This window comes from Octopus sinensis, linkage group LG10 (assembly GCF_006345805.1).
Source record: "Octopus sinensis linkage group LG10, ASM634580v1, whole genome shotgun sequence".
NCBI lineage: Eukaryota > Metazoa > Mollusca > Cephalopoda > Octopoda > Octopodidae > Octopus > Octopus sinensis.
In genome coordinates this window covers 71,281,211-71,307,727 of record NC_043006.1, presented here as the reverse complement: position 1 = coordinate 71,307,727, position 26,517 = coordinate 71,281,211, and the positions used below count along the sequence as shown (strand labels likewise).

The 26,517-nt window shown below is 35.3% G+C and overlaps 1 protein-coding gene across 1 annotated transcript; it reads left to right on the top strand.

Annotated features, from left to right (window-relative positions):
* The first annotated feature begins 298 nt into the window (after positions 1-298).
* Positions 299-24,714, top strand: LOC115216352 (co-chaperone protein daf-41). Its single transcript, XM_029785597.2, has 8 exons — positions 299-398; positions 14,966-15,085; positions 15,253-15,319; positions 18,443-18,538; positions 22,519-22,605; positions 22,997-23,035; positions 23,165-23,189; positions 23,612-24,714. Exons 1-8 carry the CDS (start codon positions 382-384, stop codon positions 23,629-23,631), a joined length of 471 nt encoding a protein of 156 aa, XP_029641457.1. The 5' UTR covers positions 299-381; the 3' UTR covers positions 23,632-24,714.
* The last annotated feature ends 1,803 nt before the right edge of the window (positions 24,715-26,517 follow it).

Sequence of the window (26,517 nt, the reverse complement as noted above, 5' to 3'; positions counted from 1 at the left end):
CGGTTGACGGCAATTTATTTAATTAAGTACGCAAAAAATAAATAAAAATTCATAATTCATTAAAATTTACTTACTATTTACATGTATGTATATAAGTATATATATATATGTGTGTGTTTGTGAGTTTTCTGCATGTGTATATGGGTGAGAAACACGTCTTTTTAAATATTAAAAGCGAACGTCAAATAATTCAAATAAATATTAATTCCTAATATTTTGCTAAATTTTATTTTTTAACATTTATTTCGAAAGGTTCCGACATTTTTCTCTTTTTTTTTTTAAAATAATATAAATGATCAATTACCAAGCAGGAAGTTGAAGTGTATAAGCACGTGCAGCAGTGACTATTCCGCACATGGTATCACATTAGTTAAGAGAAAAATGGCGAATACAGAAGGGTAAGTATGAGGTCTACCGGGCTTCCGAAGCAAACTTTATTTTTTTTATTTATTCACACTTTTTGTCCGCCCTGAAGTTTCACTGAATAGTTTCGCAGGTGTCGTTTTTTGTCGATATAGTGAACATATTATTAATTTAATTGTGGGTTTTCGCCAAATTAAAGCCGTTTTTTTTTACCCTCTGCCGATTCAAGACGCTTCTGTGCTGCGTCTTTTTTTTTTTCAAATGCCACCATAGAACATTCTAGTATCTATATGTCTCTATTGTATAGATATACTACCGCTCAATGTTCACTATATTTATACATCCATATATGTATAAATATAAAATATATTACAGATATGCATAAATATAATATATATATACATATTATATACGTCTTTGTATAATATATATTTATGCATATACAATATATGTGCAATATATATTTGCATGTATTGTTTGTAATATTTTATAGATATTTTTAAATATACATATAGGGAATATATGCATGTTAAAGAAATACCTTTATGTATGTAATGCATATATGTATATTTTATAATACATGTATGTATGTATATATATATATATATATATATATATAATATATATATATATACGAAATATATCGTATAATGCATGTGTGGATGTATAAACATGGGTCTCTGAATATGCATATAAATTAATAAGTATAATTTAATTTATATATACATGATAATCACATACTGTATATTATGTGTATGTATATAATGTATGAAATCCGTTTGTGTGTATAGATTTATCTTTTGGAAGTCCTAAGTCCACATATAAGTATTCATTTTTATTTTACCTCCGTAATTTGGGGGGGAAAACGAGGGTAGCCTCCACGCGGTGAGTTGACTGCTAGCAATAGCAGCCATATGTCTAAAATCTCACCTTGTCGTCTTAAAACTATAAATAGCATTTCGGATAATGTCTCTAAGATAGTGAAACAGATAAGATGGTCATGGCCGGAGGTTTTTTTTGTTCAATTTTGGATTGAATTGAAGCTGATCAAGAACTAAACCAGAACCGAACCCAATTAAAAGAAAAATTTACCAAAATTTTAAAGTTGTGTTATATATATATATATATATATATACATATATATTTATTTTTACACACACGCGGGTGTGTATGTACATACATACACACATATAATATATAATCGAAGTTTCTACCATACTATCCCATTTAGATTTACTTCGCTGAATATCTTTCACCTAATCTTTTATATATATATATATATATATATACACACACACACACACACACACAAGTATATTTTTCATTTTAACGTTGACTTTTCCATGCTTGCATGGGATGGATGTAGATTTTTGAGGCATTTTTTCTAGTCACCTGTTTCCATCCAGGATGATAAATCCACATGGCCGGACAAGTTTTTGCAGGATATCAGAAATGAATGACACTGCTTGTATGACCGACATCCATTGGCAAGGGGACACGCGCATTTTATATACATTATATATATACATTGCTTGTTTCTGTTTCCGTCTACCAAATCCACTAAAGCATAGGTCAACCCCGGGCTGCTATTGTAGGAGACACTTTGCCCAGGGTGCCACGTTGTGGAACCGAACCCGAAACCATCTGGTCGGGGTGCAAGCTTAACCGCACAACTATGTATGCGCCTAGCAGTCTAATCTCTATGAATTGACACCCTCGACTTTTTTCATAATAATTACTTTAAAATTGCATTACACGAATATGTAAATTAGGTACCGGTTTTTCTGTGTATTCGGCCCACATTTTGTTTTCTAAAATCTTTATATTTGGGATTGAGCGTTCAAAACATTTCTCGTTACTTTAAAATTGACTTACGGGTACTACTTTTTACTGTTAATACGCGAGACTTAATGATATTACCCTTGTTTTAGGTGCCCCCCTTCGCCACCAATCGCGAAGCACAGGGACTAAATAAGTTCGTCATATTTAAATCGCTCGTAATGTTTCTAATGATATTTAGGAGGGATGGATAATCTGCCGATGATGTATTTATTGTCGAACCCGGAAGTGGAAATATTTGAATTTTGAAATTGGTAGTTAGCTGTTTAATCGCGGTACCTTAGCAGAGAGGATACCTGGGTGACTGAATGTCATTCCTTTGTATTACTTGTATTGATTCCAGAACGATGAAAAGCAAGGAAATTGCTGATCTTTGAAAGAAATTAATTTTTTAGTCAAAGACGCTGTGCCGTGGTGGTGGTAGTGGTGTTTTTCTGTTACTGGATAATGAAAGCATTAGAACTGTTTCACTTTCGGAATATTGAAAGTGTCACGTCATTAACTACAGATTAGTGTTCCTTTCTTAAGTTTTAAATGCGTATCATTTCATGGAATTTTGCATAGTAACGTTTCCGATGTTGTAGATTACGCGTATGTTGATAACATACGATATTTCTTTTCGGACGAGTTTCGGGTCATTCTCCACTATATTTGTTTCTTTATAACCCATTTAAACTGTTTTGAAATGACATTTTGCAGAAATACGTTTTCGAGAGTGTAAGCTGCGTTATGTTGATGTTTCAAATATGTATCTGTTAAAAAAATGAAAAAAATAACTTTGCTTGGCTATTGGTGTTGGGCAGGCAAGAGCATCAATATAAATAGTAATCTATATCCTCGAAAATGTATCGATACAAAAGTTCAGGAAAAGACACATTTTTTGACAGTTATGAGGAAACAAAGTCGGAGGTGGGGGTAATACCTTATTTGTAGTTGGTGTGTCTTAATACTTATAGCTTTGGATAAAAAATTTTTGAAAATCGCAGTTATATAATGTTTTGAATACTCATTATTTTGTTTGGGTGGGTACTGTGCTATAGGCAACATATATTTTAAAATTAGGGTGGTGATGAAAAGGTGACAATGAAGTGGCTGTGTGGTAAGCAGCTTGCTTACCGACCCCATGGTTCAAGGTTCAGTCACACTGCGTGGCACCTTGGGCAAGTGTCTTCTATTATACTCAGGCCGACCAAAGCCTTGTGAGTGTATTTGGTAGATGGAATCTGAAAGCCCGCCGCATATATATATATGTATGCGTGTATCTGTGTTTGTCCCTGTAACTTAGCGGTTTGGCAAAGAAGACCGATAGAATAAGTACTAGGCTTACAAAAAATAAGTCCTGGGGTCAATTTGATTCGACTAAAGGTAGTGCTCCAGCATGGCTGCAGTCAAATGACTGAAACAAGTAAAAGAAAAATGTAGAAATAAGTCTTTGTCTGCTCAGCTGTCCCTGCAAAACAGCTTTTGTTACCCTACTATTATCCAATGTCATATTAAAATTGATTTTACTGCTTTTTCTAGCAGATCGAGGAACAAGTAGAGCAGGGGAACCATTTATCTGCATTCAAATTTTAAATCCTTTCATAACTAAGTTGTTTAAAAACACCACAAAAATGGAAAAAAGAACACTTTAATCTTGTGGTTTGCTGACAGGGTTCTGAAAAAGCTAGTGTCTTATAACTTGCCTGTACTTGCCTTAACAACTCCCATGAACTTTCTCTGAGTTACATTGACTACAAATCAGGCAATGCTTCTCTCACTTGGTCTGTTTTAACGTATAAGATTTGGGCTAATTGTAATAAATTGTCTAAAATAGCTTTCAGTATCTGTACAAAGCTTTATAAATTAACCTTCACTGTTGTATGGTAGGACGAATGGGTTCTCAATATTTATTTCTAATCTAGGCACAAGGCAGCATTTTTGAAGGGAGTGGGTGGTTAGTCAATATCATTGACTCCAGTACTTGATTGGTACTTTGATAAATTGACTTTGATAGGGTTTGAACTCAATATAAAGAGCTGGAAGCAATGCTACAAAGCATTTTGTCTGACACTGATGATTTTGCTTCTCTCTCTTTTTCATACTGTGGGATTGAGATATTTTGGAATACTTCATTTTTCAATATTTGAATTGTTGGAACAGTGGGGAAGATATACAAGTTTCCTGTGGGAACTCCTATATGCTGATGACCACCTTCTTATCACTGAATTTAATAGAAAAGAAGGTACTTTTTGGTTATCTCACTCCCATTTAAGAATTGGGTTACCTCCCCACTAAAAAATCAAGTTAATGTAGCAACGAGATTGGATTAAAAGGGATCCTTTTGATTCAGTATTTCAACATGTTGACATTTTGCCTCTTCAATAGGCATGGTATAATTTGTTATAAAAATGTTATTAGATTCAATAAGATGTTTAATTTTTTCAGTTTTCGTGTTTATTAATCTTTCTAGTTTTCATGTTTATCAATATTTCCCCCAAAACGTAGGGAGATAATCCAATAGTTTAATGGGGGTGAGGTAACCAAAAAGGGTACTACTTAAGAAGAGTGGTCCCGGCACGCGCATCCGCGCTAGCTAGTCATGACTAGTCGATCCTAAAACGACTACCTAGCAAAGTAAATAAAACACAAAATAGTTTTTTTTAAAACACAAAGTAAATAATTTTTTAAACAAAGTAAATAAAACACAAACACAAAGTAAGGATTGACTAGTCACGACTAGCCAGTGCAGATGCACAAGCATGCGAGTGTGTGCACTGGGACCACTCTTCTTAAGTAGTACCCCAAAAAGTACCAAAAAGAATTCCTTTGTATGAGAAGTAAAATGTAGAGTTAAAGGGCTTTAAAGTTAACTTAGCGAAAACCAAAATTCTAGTAATCAGGAAAATAAACAGGACTGGTTCCTTCAGGAGAATGGCCTTGCTCAATAAGTAGAAAAGGTTTAGGTAGAAATTTTTACCTAAGTGATTGAATAATGGAGAAGTATTTTCTGAAAATATAGTTGCTAAAATAAGAATGGGCTGCAAGGCAATGTATGAGGCCTGTGTATACACTGTACTGCTGAGATATGGGTCCTGAATGCAAAGGACTTGTGAAAATGAGAAAGAAATGAATCTAGCATGCGCCACTGGATGTGTAGTACCAGTGTATATGAATGTTGTAGGGCAAATGAGAAATCAGATGTAGTGTACAAAAAAGAAAATTGCATTGGTACAGGCATATATATATGGATGAGTGTTGATTGTTTTATGTGAAAAGAACCTTTGAAAGAGGGAAATTAGACAACCTGGAACAGAAGTAATGAAGGCTGTTCTCAAGACGTCGAGCCTCATACAGGAGGCAACAAAAAACAGATGATTTGGGGATTTGTAGTGTTGGACAGGTCTTATCTCTTTCATTACTGCATTTATTTTGAGATGCTTTTTGTTTCTTTCAATTACTTTAAATATAACAAAGAATTTACCAAAATAACTTAGTTATCGTTCAGCTAGGTTTAGTGGAAGATGTTGATTCAAAACTTATGAAAACAAGACATATGTATTCAGAGCAAGAGCCGGGTTGGTAACGAAAGGGTTAAGCACAGCAAAACTAGTCCTAAAAGCATTATGTTTACGTGTATACATACATCTGGTCCCATACCTGAATTGTCCCTGTCAAGCCCATCACTCATCTAATTAAATGAGAACAGAACTATGTATTTCATCCTTTTTCTATGCTGTTTAGAATCACTTTCCTTTGATATTTGTCTCTTCTCACTTTTATTTCTCATTGATCTCCTTTATGTACTACCAGTTATCTTTCTGTCTCTCATCTCTCCTTAACTATGTCCTATTGATACTCATATTTCATTCTTGACACGTGTATCTGCCATTGGCAACCCCCACCTTTTGCTATTCATTGTATTCACTTCGACCTCCACCATCCTTGTTACTGTACATCTCATTTGCTCTCTTCCTGCTATACTCTGGTAATCTTTATACCCTACCTGTATACTCGGCAGTTTTCCTGCTACTCATCACTTCCCTACTGAATGTATATTTCTTCCCCTTTAACTCGTTTACCATTGACCATGAATCTACTTTACCATTTGCTATGTTCATCTCTACCCCATTGCTAACCATCTGTCACTCCCCTTCCACACTGTTGCAAACTTTACCCACCCAGCCTTTTTGATCTTACCTCATTCTCTCTTCTACCTTTCATCTACTTTAAGGGTATGCCCAAACATCTGTCACCACCATCTTCATCTCTCTTCCAAGCTATTCCCATCCACCTTTAATATAATGCAGTGCAGGGAGGGTAGCCATGTATCTCCCATAGCAACAAACCTATTGTTTTTATATCCTACTTTAACATTTAGTATAAAGTTGCCTCCCTCTCAAACAAGGGGACTCTTTTTAGTCTTGTGAGTTACATTGTGACCTCATTTGTGCTGGTCCCATGGAAAAAGTACCCAATACATTGAAAGGTGGTTGGTGTTGAGAAGGGTATCCAGCTGTAGAGGCCATGCCAAAGTAGCATTGGAACTCATTGCAGTCCCTTGAGTTATTGGAAACTGTCCAATCCATACCAGCACAGAAGATGAATTTTAACTGATGCCAGTGATTTATATAGTCTGTTAGGGTATGGTGATTTTGGTGTGATACAATTTTTTTAATGGAAAAATTGAGTGAAGTGTTTGGCTTGGGGTTATATAGAGGATTGGTGAGGAATTGAAACGGTTTATCTCCTAAGTATTCGGAATTTTCTGTCAAATGTAAAGATTATTTTACATTGTTTTGAATTAATAGGCATTATCTTGTAACTTTGAGTTCAATTATGTGATTTTCATTTTTAGAATGGCATTGTAGGGTAGGTGTGAGAGATCAGATCTGGCTTGTTTGAACATAAAACAAACTATCTGGGCTGGATATGGCCAGTTGAAATGTTAAATTGGGATGGATGTTAGTAAGTTTGAAATTGCTTATAAGGTGGGTTTGTCTGCAGTCAACTATGGTGGTTGTAGCATGTTTTATGGGCTTACTGATTTTTATTGTTGCTAGGAGGAAAAGCAAAGGCAACTTAGGTGAGATTTGAACTCAGGCATAATGAAATCCAGAAGATTTTGACTGGTGTCAATAAGTTGCTGCACAATAAGATCAAAATTGGGAGCACATGATTATCACGTGAACTTGTAAACCCCATGGTCCTGCCTACACTTATTTCTTCAAGAATTTCATTGTTCTTGTTTTGCACATTTCTCCCAACCATGTGAACATTGGTGGGATGATTCTACAGATATTATTTGGGCTTTTCTGAAGCAATTCTTGTTGGTAAATATCTTCAAAATTATTTGTACTTTGGAGAAATGAAAAGCAGTGGGGCTGTTTTAAACAACTGACTACATGGCCATAATTTCATCTCCAAACACTTATGTCCATTAGCAAGGCATCTAACTCCTGGTTTGCCTGAACAAAATACTAGTTGATGGATAAATTGATGTAAAATAGGTGAGGTGTGAGGAATACAGTTTAGAAATAATGCTTTATTGTTACTAAAATTGGTACTGTTCGAGTTATTGGTCAATATGCAGCTCCTGATTTTATGCATCTGAAATTTTATTGCTGATAGTGCCAGTTGAAAATGCATATATTTATGTCCCTTTGTGTTTAAATCTGGAGTTTATCAAGTTCCCTTTAAGACTGAGGTGAGCAGTAATATAGTTACTTAAAATTTATAGCTTATCTTAAACATGATTTTTTCCTGTGCCAACACGGGATATATTTTTTCAAATTTGTTGGACCAAATTGATTTTTCAATTGAGTGCTTTTACTACTGTTCACTAATAAGTAGGACAAGCCTGTTGTAATTCAAGGAAGCACTAATGCTCCTTGTGGTAAATTGCTTGTGGCTTGATCATGAAGTTAGTAGTAGTTTGTTACATGTGATGCAATAGTTTACGGATTCAGTTGTCAACGTTCTAATTGGAGTTCAAACTTTTTTACAGCTATTGTGTTGAGCTACTGGGCAAGATGCTTAACTGCAATTCTTGACATGGTAACAGGTTTCATTCTTACTTTATGGCCGAGTAATTAGCAGGGCGTCGATATGTAAAGTCAACTGTGCTAATAACAAAACACTTTGCCATAAAAATAAAATGTAAAATTGTAGAAAGAAATGACCATTTTATGAATAGGTTAATATTACTAGGTTAGTAGCGATAACTTAAATAATTATATTGACGTAGAGATGAGGCTTCTAATGTGAAGATAAGTCACCAATGAAGCATGATAAATAAATGCTTGAATAACCACTAAAGTATATCATGTATATTAAATATATAGTTATCAAAGTAGCTAGATATACTAAAATGCTGCATTTATAATGCGAGACTATAGCCATAATGTTTATGACAATGGGGGAATCCATTTTCTGTATATCATCAACAGTGATGATAATGCAATATTGTTTATCGATAATAAAGAATTAGTTTTTTTTTCTTGCTTTCATTAGATGATTTTACAGCTTTAATTCTTTTTGTTCAAATTCAACTGAGGTCAGCTTTCTTTCATTCTTTTCATATGGATAAAGAAACTGTCAAGTAGTCAGTTGGTTCATCTCTCTTTCACACATTTTTGCCTGGAAGAAATAGGTTGAAATCTGGCTCTGAGTGGGCTTGGATAGATGTAAAATAATGATTCAACTTTATATCACAACAGCACCCCAAGCGTTGTGTAATTAAGGATGGAAGGAGAATGTGCAACAATTTATGCTGTCCATTGTATGCATTATTTGTAACTTTTAAAATTTTTAGTTATTGTTCTATTTTTAATTGAATTTTAATTTACATGCTAAAAATTTAATCAGTTGGTTTAATGGATGCTAAATGGTTTTTAAAATTGAGTAAAATTTCAACCTTTTTGTTACCATATTTCTGTCGAAATGCACTGCTTTTGTTTGTTAGTTTTAAAAATGAAGAATTTCATAAAATTTCTCTGAAACTGGTGTTTGGAAAGTTTTTGTTCTCTTTGAAAGAGAAAGCTTGTATTATTGAACAAAGGGTAGTTTTAAGTGGGTTTGCATTCAGGATTAAGAAGGCAAAGTCAGTCTGCTACAGGTAACTTATCCATGTGAGCAGAGTTCAGTCAAATGTTTAGCAATCTGATTAGACATGTCAGTATTGACAACTGCTTTATAGTTGTGGCCTTTGTATTGTTGCACTGTCTTGAAAGATATAATATCTATGTATGTAATGTATATAGTAAACTGTTGATAATAGGACAAGCCTTTGACCTAGTTTCTTGTTATACATTGTACTGTTACAGAAAAATAACACCACTCTTGGGAGAAGCACCAGTGTCAGAATTTCCATTTTTACTTTTAATGAATACACACACTAGCATGGAAAGCGGACGCTAAATGATGATATATATATATATATATAATATATATATATATATATATATATGGGCATACACTTGATAGATATATCAGCTTCCTATTTCTCATCTATCTATGGTTTTATTTTGCTGTTGCTCTCTCCTTTCCCTTTGACACAATTTTATTTCCCTCACTTTCCCCCAAATTAATTCACCGTTGACCATAATTCCACATTCCTTTGCTATTCATTGAATTCACCTCTATCCGCATCTCTAACCATTTGTCACTCCTTTCACACTCCATAAATTTACCTACCCATCTTTTCTAATCCTCTGTCTGTATTGTCTTAAAATCTTTTCCTTGTATATCTTGAGTATGCCTTGATGCATTTTCATCACTATCTCTTATCTTTGTTTCCAACTGGAATAGCCTTGTTTCTCTGCAGCAAAACACCTGTTCCTGTCCTATCATACTTTAACCTCTCAACATCTAGCATAATCTAGCTCCAATACTACACCTCCACTCAATTGAGGAGTTTTGTCTTCAAAAGTTTCTTGGTACCAATACTATGAGAAAGAAAAGCATTCAGTACATTATAAAGTAGGTGTTAGGAAGGGCATCCATGTGTAGAAAGCATTTCAAAGCAGACATTGGAGCTTGATCTGGTCCCCTAGCTTACCCCTCACAGTAATCTTCTTGTCCCCTAGCATGAAACTGCCCCTCACCCCGGTTTGTACTCCTTAGAACGGCATGGCAACCTCAACAGTGCAGGCAGCATGATAAAAGACCCATTCCATGCTGTAAAGTTGGCATTAGGAAGGGCATTCAGCTGTAAAAGCCATTCCAAAACAAACATTGGAGCTTGATAGCTCTTCTATTGGACCTCTGTCTAATCATTAAAACATTGATTTAATTATGAACATAGAAAGAAATTATACATTAATCCCTATTTTGTAAGCAGTTGTATCCGTAAAAAATTTATTTGCAGAGAGCAGAAATTGAGAGATATATGAAATGGATGTGTGCGTGCTTGCGTGTATGTGAGAGAGGAGACAGCATAGCGAAAGTTTTGGCTGACTGTCATACCATCCCCCCCTTGTTGCTAGCGAAATGGTATATGCCGGCTGTGTGAGCAACTGGTTGTTTTAATGGTGGAACAAACAGGAATTCCATTAGAAAAAGTTTTAATTGATTTTCTCGTTAAGTATGGGAGCTAGGAAAAAATACAAGCGGCATTCCAATCTATGCACCCGTCTGCACATGTGCCATTTTTCACACAAATCCACCCAGCTGTTTGGCTGTGAACCTCAAGACAAGAAAGAATGCAACGATTGCCCATGTCCAATTTATATTATAGATATGTGTATCAGCTCCTTTTTCTGAGTATTTCTCTCTTTTTTATAGTTCCTCATTTATGTTGGTGCCCCTGATTGGCAAGGCTGGTTTTTGCAGGAAACAATTGTGTCACATTCGATGTTTGGTGGTGGTCTTGGTTGTAGTTGGCTGGTCTCTTGTCATAGCTGTTTGCCTTCTTCATGTCTTAAATGTTCTTTAACCCTTTCGTTACTGTATTTATTTTGAGATGCTCTGTGTTTCTTTCAATTACTTTAAATATAACAAAGAATTTAGTAAAATAACTTAGTTATCATTCAGCTAGTGTTAGGAACATAAAGTGTGACAAATGTTTGGTGGAAGATTTTAATTCAAAACTTATGAAAACAAAATATTTGTACTCAGAACAAGTGCCGGTTTCAGCCGGGTTGGTAACGGAAGGGTTAAAATGTTTTACACCAATCTTGAAGTGACACTGCGTTCTATTGGTCAGTCTTTGTAATCTAAGTCTGTACAGATTGTAATGCAGTTTGGGTTTGTGCCAGGGAAAAGCACCGTTGATGTTATGTTTCTAGTAAGACAACTGCAGGAGAAATACCTAACCAAAGATAAATCTCTGTACCTAGCTTTCATTGACATGGAGCAAGCCTTTGACAGGGTTCCTTGATCCCTTATCTGGTGGTCAATGAGGAAACTAGGGATAGATGAATGGTTAGTGAGAGCTGTACAAGCCATTTACAGGGATGCTGTCAGTAAGGTGAGGGTTGGCAACGAGTACAGTGAAGAATTCCGGGTAGGGGTCCACCAAGAATCAGTCCTCAGCCCATCTTATTCATCAGTCATCCAGGCAATAACAGAGGCATTCAAGACAGGCTGTCCCTGGGAGCATCTCTATGCTGATGACCTTGCACTAATAGCTGAGTCAGTATCAGAACTAGAGAAGTTTCAGGTGTGGAAGCAAGTAAACTATGGACACATAAGAAGTGCAGCAATATCAAAGGAAGGCTAATTGGGAAGATAGTTTTTGTATGTGGCAAATGCTCAGCAGCAATAAACACTGAAAATGTGCAGAAAACAGCTTCCGTCAAATTCCAGGGGGGGGGGGGAACTAGAAGTAGTTGATAGCTTCTGTTACCTAGGTGACCTAGTCAGTAGCTGGGGTGGATGCTCTGAAAGTGTAGCTGCTAGAATAAGAATAACCTGAGCAAAGTTCAGAGAGCTACCTCTGCTGGTGACAAAGAATCTCTTGCTCAGAGTAAGAGGGAGACTGTCAGTGAAACATGGGCCGTGACTGCTGAGGACATGCGTAAGCTTGCAAGGAATGAAGCCAGTATGCTCTGCTGGATGAGTAATGTCAGTTTGCATACACGACAGTAAGCACCCTGAGAAAAGATGGACTAAAGAAGCATCAGATGTTGTGTGCAAAAGAGACGACTGTGCTGGTAAGTGTCACACCCTAACAGTAGAGGGGACCTGTGGAAGAGGTAAAACCAGGAAGACCTGGGATTAGGTGGTGAAGCACGACCTTCGAACATTGGGCTGCATCGAGGCAATAAGTGACCAAGACCTTTGGAGATATGCTGTGCTTGAAAAGACCTGGCAAGCCAATTGAGTCTGTAACCGTGGCCTATGCCAGTGCAACATAACCAGCCCATTTAAGAGTGCCCTTCAACCATTGGGTAATAAACTGTGCTTGTGAAGACCTGTTGAGGCAAGTGAAATTGTTGTTGTGGCCAATGGCAGTACCGCTTGACTGGCACCTGTGCCAGTGGAACGTTAAAAGCACCATTTGAGCATGATCGTTGCCAGTGCAGCCTGACTGGCTCCTGTGCTGGTGTCATGTAAAAAGCACCCGCTACACTCTTGGAGTGGTTGGCATTAAGAAGGTATCAAGCTGTAGAAACTTAACCCTTTCGTTACTATATTTCTGACCAAAATACACCCCTCATGAGTTTCAATTAAATTCTAAAATAATCATTAATTTAGGCTTGTTTCATTAAATAACTGTAACTTTTTTTTACTTATCAACATATTAAAGTGATATTTGGAACATAATTAAAGAAAGGGTTCTTAATCAATTCTATTGCATAACTTTTGTCTCAATGACTTTAATTACAGGTAAATTGAGCAAAAGGTAAAAATATTAAAATTTTGTTTAAACATCACCATAGAAAATGAATCATCAGCTAATATTCAGTCAGGTATGCAACAAAATTTTGATAAAGAATTGTGCACATCACTAGATTATCAGTTGTATTTAATGCACAACAGGTGTACCATAAAGGTGGAATAAACTGAAATACTGGAATCCACCGCAAGTTTGATCGAACTAAAGAAATCGGTCAAAAAATAATATACGGCCCTGGTTATGGTATGGAAGTGATAAATTCCAGACCACATCGTTCCCTAGGCCATGCTGACTAACATTATTTTCCCTGTATAAAAACTAAATCCACGCAGTACCTAGTATTTGCTTCACAGATTTTCCGAAATTTGAACCCCCATTTTGTGTTTTGTTTACATTCTGCGTAAGTTTGTTTCCGCATTGATCACTTCAAACAATAACTTCCAGACCACATCGTACTCTAAGCCATGCTGACTAACATTAGTTTCCCTGTATAAAAACTAAATCCACAACAGTACCCAGTATTTGCTACACAAATTTTCCAAACTTTGAACCCCCATTTTGTGTTTGTTTACAATCTGCGTAAATTTGTTTTCGAAGTGATCGCTTCAAACTAGCATACTGAAAAAAAATAAAAGTCTAATGGTTTCACTTCCTAAGAAAGACTATAGATAAACTTTATCTCCTCGGAAAAATTGCTAATAAAAACATTTTTAAAGTTTTTTACTTCATTCCTATGTAAAATCGTCTTCGCTATCGCCATCGCCAATTTGTTCCTTCAGAATCGCTTTCATTTTTGGATAAAAAAAATCCTATTCATTATTTTGTACACCACGTGCTTTAAGACCTCATGCATTCTTTTTCTCGATATCTCCCTACTTTCCGTTGGAAAAGCTTTAAATTCGGAATCAATACTTGATAACATGAAACTCCTATCCATTTTCAAAGTTGAAGAAAAATCGATGCCGAAAAAAATTTGGAGTTGAGATATCACGTCAAGCAATGTCGGATACTATAAGCCAACTATTTACAAAGTGAAATCGCATGTTTTAACGAATGTACCAATGAGATTTGGGTTCAAATTTACATTTAAATAACAATAGGTTCTCACGGCCGGGTTGGTATTATAAACCAAAAAATTTTTCGGCCGGGTTAGTAACGAAAGGCAGATCAGATTGGAGCCTGGTGCAGCCTTCTGGCTTGCCAGCCCTCAGTCAAACCATCCAACCCATGCCAGCATGGAAAGTGGACATTAAACGACGATGATGTAGGGTAGAACAAAGTTAGGGTTATTACACATCTCCGCTTGAAGTTCTAACATTGTTTTCATATATCAACTGTCCTGTTCTTCAATCGAAGTGTCTGGATGAGTGCCACAAAACAATTGGGGCAACTGAATTGTTTTAGGACCATTCACGTGCTGGCACTCTGGTTATGATCTGATCAAAAGAACAGCTTGCTCATGAAATTAACTTGCAAGCAGCTGAGCACATCAGTCATGGGTACATTTAATGTAGTTCTCGGGGAGATTTAGCATGATACAGAATGTGACAAGGTTGGCTCTTTTAAGTTAAGGTATAACTTACTTTTGCCAGCTGAGTAAAATAAAGTGTCTTGTTCAGGGACACAATGTTTAGCTGGGAATCGAACTCCTGATCTTTCAAATGTGAGCGAAATGCCCTAACCACTAAGCCACATGCCTTCATACCATTCACATAGTTGTGCGAGGTATGGTGTTGGAATTTTTTTTGAGATCATAGAAAACTGGTAACAAAAGTGTTTGTTCTCAGCATTTCCTGTTGGTGTCTTGTGCAAAATATCATGTTGATATTTCTTTTCACATAATTTTTTCAATCAACATTACGAGCAGAAAACTACTGAGAGGGCAGTGTTTCTGCTACCTACATAAATATACTTGTGTTACAATTATGTTTTTTTTTTTTTTAGTGCCTCTCGTTCTAATGTGTCATGGGCTCAACGAAAAGACAAACTGTTGATCACAATACATGTTGCAGATTGTGTTGATCCTAAAATTCGTATTGCCGAAGGAAACATCTTGAAATTTGAGTAAGTATCATTTATATTAAGACACTAGCTTTTTTTTTTTCAATAATTTTTGTGTAGATTTCAGTTCTAGTTATATATACATCTTAAGAAATATCTGTTTGCAGTTAGCTTATGTTTTTATTTAATCATTTAAAATTGTTTTTAACATAATTCAACTTTCGTTTCAGAGGAGAAGGGGGACCACAAAAACAGAGTTTTAAAACTGAACTCAAGTTTTATAAAGCAGTTAAAGATGTGAGAGCCTTTTACTTTTGCTATCCTGATACCTCATCTTGTTTGAAATGATCCATTTCACAAACATGTCTGTACTTGCTCCTGTTTCTATTCATATTGATTGCTCATTATATCCTGACTTGATGCACTTTGCATGTGTTCCCCCTTTTAGATATGTTCAAGGTTCATTTCAATCAAATAAACACTAGTTGTTCTTCGACTCTTTCTCTCTATATATTCTCTCTCTCTCCTCTCTCTCTCTCTCTCTCTCTCTCTCTATATATATATATTATATATATATATATATATATATATATAATTTCAACAATTGAGGTAAAATTAATTAATTAATCAATTTCACCAAGTATTCAGTATGCAAAGGGACCATTTAAGGCGAATTCAAATTATTACATTATATAAAAGGGCTTAGTAAAATAAATTACTTTGCCGCATACTGAACTCATTAGAAATAGCAGCTAAAAAAACTTTTTTAAAACTATTTCCAATACTTAAAGAAAACCTCTCTCATATAGTGCTTGCTCAATTCAACTCACGCAAATATGGGGGGTAGAGACATTAAAAAATCAAGTGCAAAGGTTATTTGAGAACGTACGTTTCAAGATTAGTCAAAATCCGACATTTCTATCATCAGCTCAGAACTCCCTGGTTTGGATTTGAAAACACTGAAAGTAGGAGCATACCCTTTCGGCTTCCTCTCGCTTCTGAAGATCTGCTTCCAACTAACAGTGCCAACAAACTCAAAAATGCAAGCGAAGAATTTCTGCTCTCCCCTTTCCACCAGCGTGGGTTAAAATCAGCAAACACTATGCTTTTTTCGGTAAAATCCGCAGCATTATATAGAGAGAGATGAATTATAATTTCAACAATTGAGGGTAAAATTAATTAATCAATTTCACCAAGTATTCAGTATGCAAAGGGACCATTTAAGGCGAATTCAAATTATTACATTATATAAAAGGGCTTAGTAAAATAAATTACTTTGCCGCATACTGAACTCTAGAAACAAATAGCAGCTAAAAAAACTTTTTTAAAACTATTTCCAATATATATATATATATTATTCTCTCTCTCTCTCTCTCTCTCTATATATATATATATATTATATATATATATAATATATATATATATATATATATACTCTCTCTCTCTCTCTCTCTCTCTCTATATAATATATATATAATATATATATATATATATATATATATATATATATATATATATATATATATAATGCATATATTGATTTCTTCTGTCTTATATTGTTTATGACCAAGCTGACTTTTTCTCAGTTACTTTATTGAACAAAAGCAAATTTGAAACTTTTACTTAAAATTTTTTACTCTTCTTTTTTTTGTTTGTTTGTATTAAACAATTTCCAATAGCTCTCAATTCTTCAGGTTTTTGTTTCAAAATGTATTCAAACTGTTTCTAGATTGTTCTTAATCCTTTGGTGTTCAGATTATGTTAAATGTAATGCTTTTTCATTATCGTGTAGCTTGGAGATTTTCAATGATGTGATTGTTTATTTTTAAAATGTCAGTGTAGCTTAGGTTTGAGAGGCTAGATATGGCCAGGTTGAATATAAAACATCTATAATTTTTGGGCCAGTTTAAACACTTATTTAAAAAAAATTTTAACTGTCATATCTTTCCTCACATATCTAGACTGGATGCTTCTTCAAATTTTGATATTATGTGGGTTGTTAAAATAATCAGTTTAGTTATATTAACAATTTGTTGCTATATTGCTTCATAGAGTTTAAGGCAGTAACATTTTGTTTATTCAGTTTATAACCTAAATATCTACTTTTCACCTGTAAATATTTATATAATCAAGAAGTCTATGAAGAGAATAACAAGGAAATAGATTAAGCAAAACCAGTCTATGTAAAATGTAAAGACCCTCTTTGGTCATGAATCATCATGATGACCCATGGGATAATGGTCATCAAGGCATAAGTCCAGCCAAGATTATTTATGGAAGATTAGCAGTTGCCCATGCATACCAGCCCCCCCCTTCTCCATGCCACTGATGTTATCTAAGGGAAAGGCAAAGACTGATACAGCTTGGCACCAGTGATGTTGCAACTCATTTCTATGGATGAATCAACTGGAGCAATGTGAAATAAAGTTCCTTGCTCAAGAACAGAAAACAGTCTGGTCTGGGAATCGAATGCACTCTTCATGATTGTGAGCCTGACACTCTAAACTCATGCCTTCACTGGGAAATTATCATTCAGCAATAACAGTCCAGAAGCAGAAAGATGCAGGCCATTTATGTTAGTCTGCGTGCACCAAAGCTCTTCTGAAGATGATAACAGTAAGGATATGAGCCTCTCAAACATCTCTCTTTTCCATGCTAACATTGTTTTAGATGGCAGTGTATTTGCGACAAGATTTCATGACTGAATACTCAGGTCTTTGAAAGTGCAGAGAAACAAGTCCTGTCAACAAGGAATGTAAACATTATTCAGTTCTGTTCAAGCTTAGCTGTGGGATAATATACACACAAAGGCTTTCTGCAGTTTCTGTTTACCAAATTGACTCACAAGGCATTGGTCAATCCAGGTATATAGTAGAGATCCAAAGTGTTACACACACTAGGACTGAAAACCATGTGTTTGTCTGATAATGTTTTGCTTTTCTCTCAACAGTTAGTGTTACTACATATGCTCACCTCACAATTTGGTGTATAGTGAAAAAGCAGTCATGGTACTTATATACCAAACCAGGTATTGCCACCATTCATCGCCTGGTCACTGTGGTTGAGCTCAGGGGGGATAGATAATTTAAATCACCTTTTCCTTTATGTAGTTGTTTGCTAATTTCTTTCTGCCATTGGATTATTTTACTTTTATAGCTTTTTTTTTGATATCCAATGATGGCTCTTTTCTAATTGCAATCACTGTGGCATATGTTCCCACAGTTTCTAAGTCCACTGCAAATTTGAACTGGAAAAGAAAAACTCAAAAAGTAATATACAATTTAGTTTACATCCAACATATAAGTTTGTTTCTGTAGTTATTGTCTATCATCTCTTGAAGGAAAACTGGGATTGTTTGTCATACTTAAAAAAAATAATGAATAGTTTTTTAAATGTTGATTTGTATTTTCATATTTTTAGGAGTTCAAACAAACTATTGGGGGAAGAGAGTTAAATTTAGTAATAAAAAAGGTGGAAGAAAATTGGTGGCCTAGACTGCTACTGGAAGAAAAAAAGGTATGTTTTATGACAACAATATTGTTGGTTATTTATTTATTTGTTTCAGTAATTTGACTGCAGCCATGCTGGAGCACCGCCTTTAGTTGAGCAAATTCACCAGAGTACTTACTCTTTGTGAGCCTAGTACTTATTCTATTGGTTTGTTTTGCTATACTGCTAAGTTACAGGGATGTAAACACACCAGCATTGGTTGTCAATCGATGTTGTGGGGACAAACACGGACACACAAACATATATATGATGGGCTTCTGTCTACCAAATCTACTCATGGCTTTGATCGTCCTGAGGCTATAGTAGACACTAGTCCAAGGTGCCATGCAGTGGAATTGAACCCGGAACCATGTGGTCAGTAAGCAAGCTACTTACCACACAGCCACTCCTTTGTTATATAATTTATTTTCATTTTACCACTTGCTCTTAACCATTAAACTCTGACAATTGACGCTATATTCTAGTTATGCATGTGTGTATATGTATATATCATCGTGTCTGCTTTTCCATGCTTGCATGGGTCACAAAGAGTTTGAGGCAAATTTTCTATAACCAGATGCCCGTTCTTTTTGCCAACCCATAGGTAATATTTCCCTGTAGCTCGACATGTTTTTGCAGAATATTGGAGCATTTTACGACTGTTAAACAATGTTAAGTCAAGAGGACACAAGCATGTACTTGCTTGCTTGCTCACTAAGACTTGTGTATATCACATCTGTCTGTCTAATACACACACATACCCACAGCAAGTCTAGAAAGGAAAGGCAGTGCTTGTAATTGTTTTCATTCTATGGCAAAAAGATATGGGTAGTGGGCACAAGTGCTTTATAGAGTAAGAATTCAGTTGTATATCACTTCTGGAATGTATCATTCTGACTACTGCTTCATATGTTGATAGCATCTCATTAAGTAATGCATCCATCAACTGCAAGTTCTGTTTCACTGAGTGTGAAGAAGTCAGTGTCTTCTTCTGAAGAGTTCTGGATAGAACCGAAGTGGTGAGATAGGTGACTTAAGTCAGGAGTAGGAATTGCAACTGGGTCAGCTTTGATAGTTTTATCCCTTTAGTGTTATATGTCAAATGTAATGCTTATTTGTTCACATTATTTTGAATTATTCAGGCTCAAGAGGAGTGTCCACAATATTTGCTTGTAACTTCAATTATTTTACATAAAGATTTGAAATTTCGTCAGTGGGTTCTTATATATCAGTGGTTTATAGTTATGTAATTTTAGCTGTTCTTTCTGATTAAATTTGACTTTTATGGGCAGGTAAATTTAATCAACAGGTGTAAAAGCAATAACATTATGGTTAAACACCAAAATTGAAATTTCTAATGCATCTTACCTGTTTTGTTGCTAAAATCATCCCAGATGTGAACTGCCAACAATTTTATCACTTTTCAAAATGAGGTACATTAATTTGAATTGATTAAAATACAGGTATAATGAGTTCAAGATTTCATTCTTTCTCTATATCTCATTCAAAAATTTTCATTGAAAATAAAGTACAAAACTTTTTATTAGCCAATGGTATATTAGCTATGTACTTTTATACAATTTAATGAATACATTTACATAACAGAATGCATCTAATAAAAAAACCCATTAACAGGTGAGACAAAGGTAAATACAGGTGTGTAACAAACTGAAAATTAATGTGTATTTTTCACTTTTACATATTTGTAATAAAATGAAAGGAATATATGATAATATTACTTTCAAACAACATAATAGTTATGCCATATTTCTATTGTGAAACTGTTCAAAGCACCCTTTACACAAGAACATGTCTTGACCTGATATCCTTTTGTAGTTTTTTTTTTTTGCAATGAACACAGTCTGCAAACTTTTTCTTCCATTTATTTTTTTTTTTACTTTATGGAAGTCAGTATTTCTCTGACAACCACCTCAGTTAATTTTTTTTTCTCACAGTTCTGTGCTTTCTGGCAGAAAAGTCTTCACATAACTGAGATGCAATGTCAACCTGAAATTTCAAATGGTCATAGTCCTTTGGTGGTGGAGGTACCTTGTGGCATTTGAGGGAACCTGTGGAAGAGGCAGACCCAGGAAAACCTGGGACGAGGTGGTGAAGCACGACCTTCGAACTTTAGGTCTCACTGAGGAAATGACTAGAGACCGAGACCTCTGGAAGTGTGCTGTGTGCGAGAAGACCCGGCAGGACAAGTGAGTCCACAACCCGTGGCCTTCTACATGGGATGGAGCCAGCCTACGTATGCATACCTTCCCTTCTTGGGACACAAAACTCTACTTGTGAAGACGTGTTGAGGCAAGTGAGGATCAGAATCGAAATCGATCAATGGAAATTGCGGATGTGCTACCAGTGCCGGTGGCATGTCGAAACTCTGCTTGTGAAGACCCATTGAGGCAAGTGAGGATCAGAATCGAAATCGATCAATGGAAATTGCAGATGTGTTACCAGTGCCGGTGGCATGTAAGAGAACTTTCCGTTTCGCGACCGTTGCCAGCACCGCCCCGTTTCGTGTCCGTTGCCAGCCTCGCCTGGCCCTCGTGCCGGTGGCACATAAAAAGCACCATCCGTTCGTGGCCGTTTGCCAGCTCTGTCTGGCACCAGTGCGGGTGGCATGTAAAAAGCACCCACTACACTCACGGAGTGGTTGGCGTTAGGAAGGGCATCCAGCCGTAGAAACACTGCCAGATTTGACTGGGCCTGATGAAGCCTTCTGGCTTCACAGACCCCAGTAGAACCGTCCAACCCATGCTAGCATGGAAAACGGACGCTAAATGATGATGATGATGATGATGAATATATGAATTAACTATAGTTAGACATAATGCTGGAGATATATGGATTACCATACCTCTTATATCAGGATTCCAGTAGTTCCACAGTTGAGGAAGCTGTTTGATACCAAACATGTTAGTAGTAAAAGAAAAAAATGATTAAAAAAAAAAAAAGGCTTGCAATTTTTGCAGTATCAGTTGGCTGCCATAGTGGATCAAGTCTTTCATGAATAGAAATTATGCGTTGAGCATAGTTATTTGTTTCCTCCTTGACAGTTTCAATAGAATTTTTCATTAAAAATAGTCCAATGGTTGAGCATCAGGAGGTAGACTTTAATTGTGGACTAGTCTTTTCTGTGAAATCGGGTATTGTGGTTGATGTAGTAATTTTCAACCATGTTGCTGTAATGTTTTCAAAATTATTTTCATCCAAAGACAAATCACTGGTTTTTGTATATTTTGTACATCATCAAGAGTAAAACCTTCAAAGTTAGAATCACTACTTGCTGATGCCATATCGTTAAAAACTGAGATGTACACTTCTCTTTAAATATTGAAAAAAAAACCCAAAATGTCTCAATTTCATATTTTTACTTGAATAAAGGCAGTAAAAGTTTTCTCACATTATCTCAAAACTACAAGAATTCAGTAATGTGATTTATCTTTTAGTGATTTTGTAGAGGAATCTGATGTGGCTGGATTCAACTGGTTCAAACAAATATAGTGGAATTATTTTCAGCTGGTTTTGGCCAGTCTGAACACTAAAGGGTTAATGCAGGACGTGACCAGCTGGATGTACTCATTAGATACATGTGCTCCTCTCTGTGTTACTAATATTCCACATCTCCCTATTATTAAAGAAAGTGCTAAATTTGCAAAACTGCATTGTTTGAAGGAAACCTCAATTAATGATGTCTAATTGTTAGTCATGCAACACATTAACCCTTTAGTATTCAGATTACATTGGTGTAATGCTTATTTATTCACATCATTTTGAATTACTCATTATCTCGTAGCTTTTACATTTTGTTGATTTTTTTAGAATGATATTGTAGAGTAGGTGGGAGAGGCCAGACCGAGCCACTTTGAATATAGAACAGGTAGAATATTTGGGTTGGATATGGCTGGTTTAAATGCTAAAGGGCCCTCTAACAGATGACACAGTGTCTAATGTTATATTTTAAGTGACACACTAATAATGTCCAACTGTTCTATTTTCAGCAACATCACTTGAAAACAGATTTTACCAGATGGAAGGACGAAGATGATTCTGACACAGATGAACCTGATGATTTCAACTTGAAAGATGTAAGTAACTGTACACTTAAGTGTTGCCGTGACTGTGTAGGACAACCTGTGGAGCCCTTTGATTCCTATTTTACTAGGATGGACCCTCGTAGCCCACGTGATATTTCTGTAATTACATTATATTTACTATCACCTTGCTGTGTTTGTATAACTGACTGAGTGTATCTTTACTACATGGCTAGTTTAGTAATCTTGTTTAAAATGTGACAACAACAGACTATTAGGTGCTAATATACCTATTTGTTATTGAATTTGACTTAATGGACCTGTTAGCCTTTAATGAAGAAATTCCTTCATAGAATTTGTTGGTTTAGTTTTGTTTTACAGCCAAAATCTTGAAGTAATCTATAGTTGCAAAACTTATTTTGGTGTTTTTTCTTCCCTTTTATAGATGATGAATAAAATGGGAGGTGTCGAGGATGGTGAAGAAGTAAGTTAACTTTCATATCCAAATATTTCACCTTTCTCCTTTTTTTCCATTTTGCATTAAAAAGATTTTTTTTTTCATTTTTCTTTTTCTCTTTTCTGATTGTTTTTTTTTTATTTTTGTTTTTTCCAGAGTGAGGAAAATAGTGATGATGATTGTAAGTAGTAGTTCTTCCCATTGATGTTGCTGCCATTTTAGAACCGATTTTACTTTAAGACAACATTAAACCCATTTTCACTCAGTTCATCATTCTTAAGTTATGAGTGTGTGTGATAGCAGCTCATTAATGGAGTAAAAAAAATTCTTTAGATTCTTAACATTTTCCATAATTAGAGCAACTTGATGTAAGGTATTTTTTTTTCTTCACTTCAACTTTTTAAACATGAAATTTTACTATTTAGGATCATGATTTCATTTTGGTAAATTTCTATGATGATGAAATTTACATCTTTTATTGAAATATATTTTAAACTTGGTTATTTACATCTTGAATATAAATTGGTGGGAAAAATAAGAGAATATTTTTTTAATATTAACTATATCAGTGGTTTTAATTTTTTTTTTCTTATTTTATTTCAGGTCTTCCTGACTTAGAATAAAACTGGCACACTTGCTTGCTGCAGAGCTAACCAGGGGGGATATATTATCATTCTTTCACAGCTACAGCAGTTTTGGCCCCAAATCCTCAAGAGCTGTTGTAAACTATCTGCCTGTCAATGCTGCATCACTTCATCAAGATGTACTCTGGATATCTCCCTCCCATTTCACTGACACCTCTGTTTCTCTCTCATTGTTATTGTAGCTCTGTTATTCACCTGTCTTATGTTTTCCCCCCAACAAAACTCTCCCTTACTACTGTTGTATTAGAAATCCTTACCAATAATGTGTTATGATTTTTTTTTTAATTATTTAGCCTCTTTATTTCAATTGTTCCTTCTCACCTGATTATTGTATCCTGCCATCCAAATGTGTCTGTTAGCCTGACACTTTTGTAGCCCTTTCTTGTGGAGGAGATGTAGGAAGAGTAGCTCTTGAGGCAGACGTTTGATCTGTTTGCTGCTGTTTAATCATTCATTGATCCCCCTCTCCCACTTGTTTTTGTTTCCAATCAATTTCAGTTCATGTTCCCTCTCCCACCACCACCTCCACTGATAGGCTCCAAGAACAAATTAGAATGTTTGGAAGCAATGACGTTATGAATGGCGGCACTGTCTGCAATAACCAATGTGTGCATGTGGGTATGGTTGTACGTGTGTGCATGTTCCACTGTTCTTTTCTCTGACATGTGTATTTTAGTTGGGTGTCAATCTCCTGTCTAGGAATCACCTGGAAAGAACCAGTCAGTATGCTACAACAGTCCTCTCTCCTTCCATCTACTTCAAAAAATAAATAAAATAGAAAATGGATCAAAGAAAGAAAGAAACCAAACATATTGGTGGTGGGTTTTGCCCTTTTTCACTAAATCCATCAGAGGGTCTTATGTAAGGTGCTGTACCAGAGTGTGTCAAGTTAGCTGTCAAGGTTGGCAGGAGGGTAGACAAACTCTATCATAACTATGTTATTCCACCTGTTGCTAGTTTTTGCCATGTTCTTCAATTTGAAACTCTCTCTCTCTCTCTCTCTCTCTCTCTCTCTCTTAGGTCATTTGTTCAGTTCTAATAAAATTCGAGAGCCATGCTTCAGTTGAGTTTTCAAAGTTTTTCTTTTTAAATGAAACTGTTGTATTTCTCTAAAATGTAAATAATTCTTTTAAAGATAAAAACAGGGAAAAAAAAGTTAGCTCAATTTGGAACAGAGCTTTTATTTCTGTTGTATTGATGTTTTACATTGACAATTTGTTGAATTAGCTATATCCTGGTTGCTGCTTATTGGTTGAAACTTAGGGCATCCTGGAGACCTTTCCTAGCTTTTGGTTCAAGTGATGAACCAACCTTAAAGTAATCTACTTGGGTTTTGTTATCATGGGATCTGTGAAATAGCTAATCTTGCTTGATAACATAAATATATAAAATGGTATTGCATAATTATTGTAAATTTTAATTTCATAGTTTTCATTTGGATAATGGTTAACAAATTATTTTATTAATGACTATTATTAAACTTACAAACACGAGTCAGACATTTCAACAGCTATTGAGTATGAACATTGTGCCACAGAAGATGATTAAGGAAACTTAAGTAATCCTGTTGGAAAATAAAACGTATTAAAAATAGTTCCGATTAAGGTACATTGGTTGATTGTACCTGTGAATACATGAAGCAGGAGAATTTCAGTATATGTTGTGCCTTTGAACAAGGTACATAACTCTGTTGGTTCCAGATTTCAATAAGAAAATAGAGCTTTCATCTATGCCAAAGTCCAGTAGCAATGGATTGGTACCTGTAAGATAATTTGACATCTGACCATTCCATCTGTTCAAATATTGTGAAAAGTAAGCATATAGTTAATCCAAAGAGAATTTTACTGGTTTTATTTGACTCTAGAGCACAGCATGCCAATGATAGTGTATTACATAAACTCCTTTTGCTCGATATTCTTTTCCACTCTAGACACAACAGGCCCAAAATTTTTGAGGAGGGTGGGGCAGTCGATTATATCGACCCCAGTATGCAACTGGTACTTATCGACCCTGAAAGGATGAAAGGCAAAGCTGACCTCAGCGGAATTTGAGCTCAGAACGTCAAGACAGACGAGATACTGCTCAGCATTTAGCCCAGCACGCTAAAGTTTCTGCCAGCTTGCCGCCTTACTCCATTTGCTTGATATTGCATCAAATTAAGGCTGGAAGAAAGATTAACTCTTAAGATTTAAACAGACTATAGGGTAGTTTTGTCTAATGGTCGATCACCATATCTGTCATCTACATAAAAAAAAAAGTGCTATGTTTTTCAAAAACATTTTGTTTTAGTAATATTTGAACATATCCCTTGTTTAACATGCATTTTAATGTTATTAGATTATCAGAATAACAAACAGCATAATATTTGATTTGGTTCTAAGTCATTAGGTTGGCAACTGTCTCCCATTAAATAGACAAACGTATTTTTTTTATTTTTAATTTATATTATTAATTAATGTAGTTGGATTTTTTTTTCCATCCACAATTTCGATGAAGGCATTTGAAATATTCGTCAGTTATTAACCCTGTTGATACCGACCTGGTTGAAACTGGCTCTGTAGTACAAATGTCTTGCTTTCAAAAGTTCTGAATTATAATCTACCACCAAACACCTTTGTCACAATTTAAGCTCTGAACACTAGCTTAATAACTAAATTATTTTGCTAAATTCTTTGTTATTTAAAATTAATTAAAAGAAACAGCATCTCAACAGAAATATGGTAACAAACAAAAGTGTAAAAATGGAAACCTATTTAAGCAGAACTTTAATGTTAACACGGTTACCTCCCTTAGTAATGTATGAGCCTTGATTTATCCAAAGCAACACAAAACTTCACTTCACAAATTTAGGTCCTTGAATCATGT

What these genes read in the sequence shown, in the direction of transcription:
- LOC115216352 (XM_029785597.2), top strand. An exon ending in ATGATTTCAACTTGAAAGAT is followed by an intron (nt 22,606 to 22,996) that starts GTAAGTAACTGT and finishes TCCCTTTTATAG; the next exon opens with ATGATGAATAAAATGGGAGG. An exon ending in GGAAAATAGTGATGATGATT is followed by an intron (nt 23,190 to 23,611) that starts GTAAGTAGTAGT and finishes ATTTTATTTCAG; the next exon opens with GTCTTCCTGACTTAGAATAA.